Source organism: Beta vulgaris, chromosome 3 (assembly GCF_026745355.1).
Source record: "Beta vulgaris subsp. vulgaris cultivar EL10 chromosome 3, EL10.2, whole genome shotgun sequence".
Classification (NCBI taxonomy): domain Eukaryota; kingdom Viridiplantae; phylum Streptophyta; class Magnoliopsida; order Caryophyllales; family Amaranthaceae; genus Beta; species Beta vulgaris.
In genome coordinates, this window is record NC_079204.1 from 30,756,673 (window position 1) to 30,768,346 (window position 11,674).

General features: G+C 41.0%; 1 protein-coding gene across 1 annotated transcript; it reads right to left on the reverse strand.

Annotated features, from left to right (window-relative positions):
• Positions 1 to 1,307: 1,307 nt before the first annotated feature.
• On the reverse strand, positions 1,308 to 2,079 carry LOC130590716 (EPIDERMAL PATTERNING FACTOR-like protein 4). Its single transcript, XM_057393257.1, has one exon. The coding sequence runs from the start codon at positions 1,848 to 1,850 to the stop codon at positions 1,539 to 1,541; it is 312 nt and encodes a 103-aa protein (XP_057249240.1). The 5' UTR covers positions 1,851 to 2,079; the 3' UTR covers positions 1,308 to 1,538.
• Between the last annotated feature and the right edge of the window lie 9,595 nt (positions 2,080 to 11,674).

Genomic DNA, 11,674 nt, shown 5'->3' on the forward strand with positions numbered 1-11,674 from the left:
CCGAAAATAGTCCACCTTTCATAAATTTTGGAATAATCCCACCTTTATGAGACATTTGTTAAAAAACGAGCCTTTTTAATAGTTATCGGTTCAAAAGGTGATGACCTACACTTTATTTTTATTTTTTAAAAAAAAAAATCTCCCACCCCCACTCACAGGGTACCCCGACGTCACCCCCACTCACAATAAACCCCCACCCACCCCCCTTGCAGGCAGGCAGCCACTGCCCACCCTAATAATCTTCGTCTTCGGCAATCCCCTTCTCCCATTTCCCAGTCACCCCCTCCCTTGCCTCTCCCCTCTTATCCCCTTCCCCGAACGAATTTGTTTTTTGAATTTCTAGAGTAGGGAGCTAGAAAGAGGAAGAACAGAGAAAGAGGAGAAGAAGAAGGGGTAAGGATATGTCGTGGAAGCACGCGAGCGGGGGGTTCGCTGGGAAAGCGGGGGGGGGGGGGAAGGGGGTTCGCAGGGCAGGGGGTTATCAAGAGGAGGGGGTTTGCGGGGTTTTATAAGGGAGGGGGTTTGTGGTTGAAGGGGTTTTGCGAGGGGAGGAGGGTTTGCGGTGAATGGGGTGGGGACCTGGTGGGGGTGGGGGTTGCAAGGGTGGGGTAGTGGGGCTGCATGGTGGGGGGCTGGAGTTTGCTGTGGGGATAGGGATGGGAACTGCAGGGGTGGGGTGGCTAGGTGGTGGTAGTTGTGGAGGAGAAGAAGTAGAGGATGGAGAAAAGAGAAAACTTACATTTGTAGGTTACCAACTTGTAATGGTCAATTTTGAACAGACACATCCTAAAGGTAGGATTATTCAAAAATTTAGGATAGGTGGGGCTGCTTTGGGAGTATCGCTTAAATGTGGGATTATTCCCATCAAAAAATCTTAATAATAATAACAATAACAATAACAATAATAATAATAATAATAATAATAATAATAATAATAATAAAATAATAATAATAATTTTAATAATAATAATAATAATAATAATAATAATAATAATAATAATAATAATAATAATAATAAGTTGTAGTCGGAACTGAACTTGACTAAATAGAAATGAATTTGCTTGAACAGATCTGAACTAAAATGAATTGTTCTAAACTGAATTGGATTGAGCTGAACTTAATTGAACTGAAATAAATTTTCATTTATTTAATCCAAAGAAACGAATTGAAATTGTAAAAACTTATATTATATGGTTATATTATATGGTTAACTCTCAAATTGCTGAAAACGAATTGACGGGATCATTATTTATCACGCTACACATCTACCATTTGTCAACAAAAGAAAACATATCAACCCTAGACCCTACATCCATATATATGATACATTGATTAAATAATAATACTGCTATATTGTAAGTACATTATTGGAAACGAACAAGAATGTGTGAAAGTTAGCTCGCTCTTATTAAATGTACTGCTGATTTGGTTTGATCATCAAATTTCGCGTATAGAGTAGCAACATTAAATACAAACAGTTTCACACTCCTTTTGGCTCTTACCACTAAACTTACTGTACTACTACAGTACTTTATATCCTAAGGCATGTACATCTTATTGCCACACTTGCAACGCCAAGCTTCGGGGTAATACTCCAACGGCACGCTCACCCCAGGTTGAATCGGCACATGCACTGCCTTACAGGGCGTGCAACTCCCGCATTTTGAATTACATCTCGGTGGCCACGATCCTGGCCCAATGAGCACCCTCCTCCGCGGTACCTCCATGGCGTTCGATGGCGTACGCATGTTGAGTTGTTGGTTTGGAAATCTTGTTGTGATTACAGTGACCGAGAAAACAACAATAATTAGAGTCGCAATAGCGGCCGGCCACCGCCACTGCTGCGTCATATGTGATAGTGAAATTGAGAGGGTATGTTTTGGTGTAATTTGAAAAGTGGAGAATAAGGGGATGTGAGCATGAGGGGAATGAAGAAGTGGAAATATTGAAATTTGGGGCCTGGGGGCCTGGGGGGGATGCAGTTATTATTGTGATATGGATTGTGAGTCCAAGTCAAAGACTAAGAGTCTAAGACAGTGGTTTTTGTTAAGAGAGGGGACCCTGGCATTTGTTGTTTTCTTCTACTTGTAGTTTTTCGAGCAAAGAAAAAAGATGTTGGGAGAGTTGGGGACCCGCTGTCTGATCATGCTGAATGCATAACACGACTGGATTATTGGTATTTATTATGAAACTACCACCCTCGTTCTAGATATTTAAATTGAAAAACAGAAAATGGAAGTTTGACAAACCTTGCCAACTTTTAAAAGGTAGGAACTGCTTGTCGAGGGATGAAATATTCAGAGGAAGTCTCAATAGCTTTATTTTTCTTTTTCTTTTTTTATGGTGGAGCAAATAATTTCCAAGAAGCAAAATTACATCCTATTGCCTGAAATTTAGAGTTTCCTTAGGGGTATGTCTCTTGGGTTACTGATCTTAACAAGGCTTTAATAATGTGCAAGAAAATTTGAAGTGTTATATTACTCAAAAGTAGTACTTAAAAAGAATAAATAAAGGGAAATAACGAAATATATGAGCAACAATTTTTATTGAATTAGAATCAAAGACATACGTGCAAACAAAGATAAGTTCAGGCTTATTATTACAAGCAGTCATGATGAAATACAATAATACCTACATCACGAGCTTAACAATTGGAAGAAGGTAGTCTTTGTGAGTTTTTAAGGGAAAGAAAGGAATTAGGCAAGGGGATCTTTTATTTGCTCTTTGTGGTGGCTATGGAGTAACTTTCATGAATTGTGAAGAAAATGAGTTGAATGGAAGGCTACTTCTTTCATTACAAATGTTCACGGGTTAGTTACTTAGTTTAACTAACCTAGTCTTTGAAATGATGAAAAACAGTCGAGCTCTTCCAACAAACAACTAGGTTCGTTAATGTCCTCTATTGTTCCTCTGTGTAGTAACTAGGTGTAAAACCCCCAAAATCTATACACGTCTACAGCTACGTCACATCGACTTTGGGAGTATTACCTGCCGCGATGGAACGCAAGGCATAAATAGAAAAACGGTAACTCAAATCATTGTCTCAAAAACTAAAATGTAGCGGAATTAGAAATATAAATACAACTCGGGAATCATAGATGACCCCTTTTATTCAAACCTCAAACCATTTAAGAACGTTCTATAAAATCCAGTAATACTTAATCCAAAATGCTTAACTTCAAAACTAAAGACTAGCCCGCGTATGCTTGATATCATGCAGCAGCACCAGCACACCTAGTCTGCTCCCCATTGAAGCGTCAATGGTTCATCATAGGTCAACAAACACATAATAACACACAGAATCAGCTATGCTGAGTACGTAGTGAATCATTCAAATATATATGAACATAAATGATGCACACATGAACAATCTGATATATGATACTACATTATGTCACATCCTATAGTCTTTCTTTATTTGGCATCAAACGGACACCGTCATCTTACTAGAATCATACGGGCTACTGAATCCTTAATAGACAACTTGGTCTATTAGATGAAATGCAAATACGGTTTTGTTCCGTCTCACACCCATCACCTTAGTATGCATACCCCCACGATCGAACGGAACCTTCCGCCTACTTGAGTTATCAAAATATAAGGACACTACTGTCGTCACAGTAGGCCTGCGTAGGAGTGTAGGACAAGTCCCACACTCCCCCCATTGTTCCTTACTTGTAGGGAGTCCAGCTACAAGTTATTGCCATAATCTTCTTTTACTACTATCTATTATTTTCATAACCTCAAAGAGTCATTTACATGCTCTCTTAATTACAATGCTCAAATCTTATCTCTTGTAACACTCTCGTTACACTATGGATCAGATTTAATTATAATGCTTATGTTACACTACGATAGAACTTCGCATCTCAATGCAACATATTGATTTCACGTTACAAACGTCTAACCAAACAATCACAACCAAATGTTCCCTATCATGCTACTAGGTTCCAATAAAATGAACTGCAACCTAATCATGATACTAAAACTTGGAATTAAACTGGTACGCGTACGTACCTTGTAGCGGAGAATTTTAGTTGTCTTAAATGAACAAGCCGCTTATGAAAGTGCGACCTAAACCGTTAATAACAAGCTTTAGTGCTACGTCATTGATAACACTAACAACTACTACGTACTAAGACCATTACGATCTAATGATTCGAATTAAACGATAGCTAATACCTTATTCAAGAACTTTCGTTACTTTTCTAATTCTAGTGGATTTAACGTCTTTTAAGAGTCAAAGTTAGTGAGCAATTAAACTTAGTTAGTGTCATAGTCCACTATTTTACCAAAAAAATAATCATAATCCAACCACGTCTTATGTCCAGAAGTCCAATATTACGTCAAGAATTAGGTCTCATGTCCGAAGTTAGGTCATGTCCAAGATTAGGTTCATGTCCAAACATTAGTCATATGTCCAAAAGTTAAATGTCCCACAAATCAGGTCACAATAATAAGATAATAACTTTAACTAATAACAGTAATACACTTTTTCTACTCCACTTTTATTCCATTACAAACCTTAACCAGATTTATAACTTAAAAACAGAATAATAATTCAACTAGTTAAACGGTCTAATAAATTGATAAACAACTTTAATTACTAATTACAACTTACGTAATTACAAAAACAGTAAATATAAAAATAAATTAATAAAACTGATATAGTGTTAAGTACATAAATTATACCACTAAAACTCGCCGGCTAAAAACTCCGGCGACCGAAACACCACACCACACACGCGCACCACTTCCGCGCACAAAACCGAAACCGTCGCGCAACCATTCGAGCCTCCTAGCCTCGCTCGTCGCGCACGGACACCCACACCAGCCGCGACCCTCGTCGCTCGCACGAACAGCCTTGCACAGCCCTCGATCTGTCGCACACACACTGACACTCGCCTCGTCGTGTTAGAATCGTGGATCTCAAACGACCCTCGTCGCAACCGTCTCGCACAAGACCCTCGAACACCCTCGACAAAACTCGCACAAAACCCTCGACCCCTCGCATACCTTTCGCATAAACCCTCGAACACCCTCGAACGCCCTCGACGGAACACGCACAAAAGCTCGCACCACTCGAGACTCACGCACACTTTCTCGCACCAGCACTACACAGGCGACGAGAGGGAGAAAACCGAGAGAAGAGCAGCGAGAGATTGAGAGAGAAATCTGAGAGAGAGAGGGAGAAATCTGAGAGAGAGGGAGAGAGAGATTGAAGGTCGGCTGAGGGAGAGGGAGAGGAGAGAGAAAAAACGGCTGGGGAGAGAGAGAGAAGAGTTTAGGGTTTTTTTATTTTCCTTCTCCTTTTCCTTTTTATACTCCCCTTCAACCCTAGGTTAAGTAAAATCAGTTTAACCTTTTTAAATCTACGACATTTCCTAAACCAACTTATATTATCAATATTTTATTCCTGTTATTTTGTAAATAAACTAAAATACCTTTTTATTAACTTCTTTATATTTTCTTAATTAATACGAAATAACTCCCAAAATACGGAGTATTACAGGCTTCCCCCCCTTAAAAGAAGTTTCGTCCCGAAACTTTGAGTAGCCCGTCTTTACGACGATCTTTTGCACTTCTAAGTCCAAATTTCACAAGCGTTTTCTAACGTTCGCACAACAGATAAGCAGATAAGCAGTAATTACACATAACTAACATAATTAACATACTTTAGGGTGAAAGCGCAAAATTCTATCGCATTCTTCCCCTCTTAAAAGAAATGTTACGTCCCCGTAACTCACGTACCTCTTGAAAAGCTAGGGTACTTCAGACGCATTGCATCTTCGGCTTCCCATGTGGCTTCCTCGGTATTTGATTTCTCCAAAACACTTTGACAATTTTGACGTCCTTATTCCGCTACTCCGCACTTTGCAGTCTAGGATCTGGACAGGTTTCTCCTCATAGGACAAAGTTTCGTCTATCTCGACGTTTTTCGGTTTAAGGACATGTGACTCATCAGGTACGTATCTCTGGAGTTGGGATACGTGAAACACGTTATGAACCCTTTCTAAGTCGTTGGGCAAATCCAGGCGATAAGCAACTTAGCCTATTCTCACCAGTATCTCATAGGGTCTTATGAACTTAGGGCTTAGCTTCCCCTTTTTTCCCGAATCGCCTCACTCCTTTCATTGGGGACACCTTAAGCAATACTTTTTCCCCGACTTCGTAATTTTCATCCCTTCGCTTCTGATCCGCATAGGATTTTTGCCTATCCTGTGTAGCCTTAATCTTTTCTTGAATGACTCGCACTTGATCCACTGTCTCCTGAATCATCTCAGGTCCTAACACCATAGTCTCACTAATGTCGTTCCAACACAAAGGGCTACGACACTTTCTCCCATATAGTGCTTCAAATGGTGCCATCTTAATACTAGCATGGTAGCTGTTGTGTATGAGAATTCTATGAGGTCCAAATGGTCTCCCATGATCCTTGGTATTCTAAGGCACATGCTCGCAACATGTCCTCTAAGGTCTGAATAGTTCTTTCGGTTTGACCATCGGTAGCTGGGTGAAAGGCTGTACTCATCAATAGCTCACTACCAAATGCTTCCTGGACCTTTTTCTAGAAATTTGAAAGGAATCGAGAATCTCTAACTGATACTATACTCGTGGGTACTTCATGCAATCGAATGACATTTTTCACATAAGCCTTGGCTAAGGCTTCCATACTCTACGTATCCTTCATAGGTATAAACCTTGCTGTCTTGGTTACTTTGTCCACTATCACCCATATGGTATTATTGCCTCCCCGACTCCTAGGTAAGGCGACAACGAAGTCCATGGATATTGAATCCCATTTCCATGTCAGAATGTCTAAAGGTTGAATTTTTTCTTGAGGTCTCTTGTGTTCACTTTTGACTTTCTGGCACGTTAGGCATTTGGAAACAAACTCAGCTACTACTCTCTTCATCCCAGGCCACCAAAACATCTTCTTGAGGTCCTTATACAACTTATCTCTCTCTGGGTGGACGGAATAAGTCGTGTTATGACCCTCACTCATTATCCTCTGTTTCAGCTCTTCACACTTTTGTGGTACACACCACCTACTCTTATATCGTATGCTTCCATCCTCATGGATCACAAACCCCCCTGCTTTGCCCTCCTTGAGCTTTGCTTTGACTCGCTCAAGCTTCACATCCCAGGTTGACTCTCTCGTATCTCGTCTAGAAAGTTGGGTTCGATGGTTAGAGCACTCAGCAATCTTTCTACCTCCCCTTCATGAACAACTTCTATCTGGAGTCTAGAAAATTCCTCACAAAGTTTGTCGGCAACGACTATATTAGGCTATGGCTAGACTTGCGACTTAATGCATCAGCAACGACGTTGGCTTTACCCTCATGGTACTGGATGTCTAAGTCATAGTCCTTGATGAGCTCTAACCATCTGCGTTGCCTCATGTTAAGGTCTTTCTGGGTGAAGATGTATTTAAGGGTATTGTGATCAGTGAAGATTCGACAGGTCACGCCGTAAAGGTAGTGTCTCCAGATTTTTAGTGCAAATATTATGGCGGCCAATTCTAGGTCATGTGTTGGGTAATTGACTTCATATGGCTTCAACTGCCGGGACGCATAAGCTATGACCTTCCGTTTTGCATCGAATAAGACCCAACCCATTTTTGACGCATCACATACACATCATATCCTCATTCCCGTTAGGCAAGGTTAGGACAGGGCTGATTTAACGTCTCTTTGAGCGTTTGAAAGGCCTTCTCACTGTCTCATTCCAGGTAAACCTACAATCCTTCTTCATCAAGTTGTCATATGCTTTGCATTTTGGAGAAGTCTTTCACAAATCTCCTATAGTAACCGGCCAAACCCAAGAAACTTCTTATATCCGTGACATTCTTTGGGGTAGGCCATTCACTCATGGCTTTGATCTTTGCAGGATCTACTGATACACCCTCCTTGGAGACAAAATGACCCAAAAATTACACTCTTTCCAACCAAACTTCACGCTTCGAAAACTTCGCATAGAGTTGGTTGTCCCTGAGTGCCTGTAAAATGACTCGCAAATGACTCTCATGTTCCTCCTTATTCTTAGAATAGATCAGTATATCGTCTATGAACACCACGACGAATTTATCGAGGTAGGGTCGGAAAATTCTATTCATAAGGTCCATGAAAACTGCAGGTGCATTGGTTAACCCAAAAGGCATGACCGTAAACTCATAGTGACCATATCTGGTCCGAAAGGCAGTCTTAGGTATATCATGATCAACAATCCTCAACTGATGGTAACCAGACCTTAAGTTTATTTTGGAAAACATCCCCGCACCCTGAAGTTGGTCAAACAAGTCATCAATTCTGGGTAATGGGTACTTGTTTTTCACAGTGATATTGTTCAACTCTCGATAGTCTATACACAACCTCATACTTCCATCCTTCTTTTTCACAAACAAGACGGGTGCTCCCCATGGTGACATGCATGCTAGGTCTAATATACCCTTTGTCGAGTAGTTCCTCCAACTGGTTCTTCAACTCATTCATTTCTGCTGGAGCCATTCAATATGGGGCTTTCGAAATTGGTCCAGTCCCAGGTACTAGGTCAACGGTGAACTCTACATCTCTCCTTGGAGGAATACCAGGTATTTCTTCAGGAAAAACATCCCGGAACTCTCAGACTATGGGCACATCTTCAGGCCTAACGGATCATCCTCAACTCTTCTCACCGAACACATAAATAGGGGCGATCCCTTGTCTACATAGTTCTTAAGTTGTAAAGCATTGATCACCTTAATCCCGGGTTCTCGAGGTATTCTCCTATATGACACTCTTTTCCCGAAGGGTCCCTTAGTTCCACTTTCTGCGCATCGCAATCTATCTTAGCCATGTACTTCCCAAGCCAATCCATCCCCAAAATAATGTCTAGGTTCGATAAGTTAAACTCTATCAGATCAGAAGGAAAGAACCCTCACCTATTTTCAATGGCACTTTTAGAAATCTTTTAGAGCAGTTAACAGTCTCCCCAGATGGAATGACTATAGCCATAGAAATCGACTCAGACTCGATCAATGCTAAAGTTCTAACAGTTGCATGGGCAATAATAGACAATGATGCTCCAGAATGAAATAATAATTTAACAGGAGTGGAGTTGATAGAAAATACCCGTGACAACATCTCTACGAGCCTCTTCTTCTCTAGTCGTCATCATGTACCACTTCCCCTTGCCCTTATCTTGGGAACTGGTTGCATTGTTCCCATTAGAGATCTGATTGTTGGTGTTGGTCGCAGGCTTGGAATAGTTAGAGTTCCCATTGTAAGCACTTCCCCCATTTTCATTCCCGTTTCCGTTCCCATTCCGGGACTTGTCCCCATAATTCCCCTTCTTTTGGCCATTGGGGTTCAGCTTGTTCTTTGAATAGCACTCATATGCTCTATGTCCCATTTTCCCGCATTCTCGACATTCGACCTTGTTACCCTCACAGTCTTTACCAGGATGGTTGTTAGGGCACTTTCAACACCTATACACACGCTCAGGTCTGCGGTTATTAGTGTTGTTATTGCGGTTGTTGTTGTTGGGATTAGAGTTGTTATTGGGTCCCTTACCAAAATTCCTTTGAGGGTTTTGATGGTTTTGGTTCCCATTATGTTCTTTTTCGAACTTCTGGCGCTCGGGTTTTGGATTATCTTTGCGTTTCTCACCAAGCTTACCCCTTCCTCCCTCTTCCTGATGGCATAAAGATGAGCAGCTTTGCCAAACACGTGATCTGGAGAGGTAAATGTATCTCCCCCCAGTCTACCTTGCAGGTCAATGGTAAGTCCTAGCTCGAAACGTGAGGCTTTAGCCTCCTCAGTAGGGGCAATTTTCGGGGCAAATCTCATTAGTTCAATGAACTTCCGGTGATACTCCTCCACAGACATGGTCCCCTACTCTAGCATCATAAATTCCTGAGCTTTCTGTTTCTTAAGATATGGAGGGTAATATTTGTCTCTCAGGGCCTTTTTGAAGGTCTCCCACCCAAAACCAGGTTGACTCAGGAGGTTGTCCTTAGCTTGGGTCCACCAGAAATGAGCATCTTCATGCAGACAGTAACTGCTTAAGGGCACGGTTTTCTCATCAGGGTAGGATAGGGTGAAGAAAAGTTTGTCAAACTCCCCAACCCAGTTCTCTAATTCTTCAGGTCCCCCTTTTTCGTTCAGTACACGTGGGTTTCTACGGGCCACTTTCTCAGATAGATCCCCATCATTGTTGTGACCTTGGGCTAGGTTGGCAGTGATTTGTACCAAGTCACGTATCGATTGCTCGATATTGAGAGAGGTTTCAGAGGTGCCTCCCGATCGAACCATTCTGCGCTGAAATTAACATAATAGCTATTTCAGTGACTTACACATAATTTTTAACTCATTTAACGATTACACATTTCATATATAACCATTTATTGCGAACACTTACTAAGTCTGTACTGACTTGCACTACAATCATCTGAAATAAGATGCCACAATCAACAATAAAAGATAACACTATGTACTATTATTGAAAATGGAAATGTAATGTTTGTAAAGAAATACCATATATATAAATAACCAAGTAATGCTACTCACTAATCGGCATGCAAGCCTTATTAACACTGAAATAAACAAATGAATAACGATGACAAAAATAAAACAAAAATTCTAATCCTAAATGTATGACCAAAGGAACTAGGGACTAAGGCGGCGAGCTTCATCCTCTGATTCAGAATCCTCTATCCCCTCATCAATGTCAATCTCTTCTGCATCAGGCTCGTCGTCCTCAATGAGTATATTATCCAGTAGGGGTCCTTGTTCTTCCTCGATGGGACCCTCTTCCTCAATGGGATCCTCTTCCTAAATGGGATCCTCTTCCTCTACAGGATTTTCTTCCTCAACAGGATTTTCTTCCTCAACAGGTTCTTCCTCAACAGGGTCTTTGTTCTCAGCAGGTTCTTCTTCCTCAACAGGTATATCTTCTAGTGGGGGTGGCTCGTCATCATCATCTTCCCCATCTAATCCTGGTGCAGCGTGAACCCTGTCCAACACCACAATAAAGTTCCTATTGTTTCTCTCGTCATCCGAGACGTAGGTGATGGTCCTAAGATTTTGAAAGTCATCAGCTATTAACTCGTCCTCAAACGGTTGGTATCTTGACCTCTTTGCAACAGGTGCCGATGGTGGTTCAGGGTTAATCCTTGGGTTCTCAGAACTCCCATCTACGGTCCTAGTTCCCGAACTTTCCCCCATAGATGAAGTAGATGGGTTTTGACCTCTCGTTTCACAAATTCTCCACTCATTCTCACAATATTTGAGGTCATCAGCTAGGAAGTGTTTTTCAGAAGGAAGGTTTTGTTATCCGTAGGTATGCTTATTCCTATTGAAATTCCCCTCTGCAGTCCACATATCTCCATACCTACGATGAACGAATCTATAGGGCTCTATGTCTAGGACATATCGAAGCATAAAGTGTATCCTAGAGCACTCAGACCGTAACCACTGCTCCCCTTGCATGATTCTATAATCCATGGCATACTTCATCTTAAAAACCAAACATCCCAGTCCTCTCCTACTTGTTTCATCAAATAATCTGTACAACCTATGTCGTGAACCATTTGCGAAAATAAAAAAAAAAATAGAATAGTCTAAGCTTTTGTATATATTAGGGTTTAAAAACATATATTATAGATATACATGTTTAGGAGCTAAAATGCTCATTT

Bases quoted from the DNA above. Each gene is read 5' to 3' on its own strand.
- LOC130590716 (XM_057393257.1), bottom strand. From the start codon at position 1,850: ATGACGCAGCAGTGGCGGTGGCCGGCCGCTATTGCGACTCTAATTATT.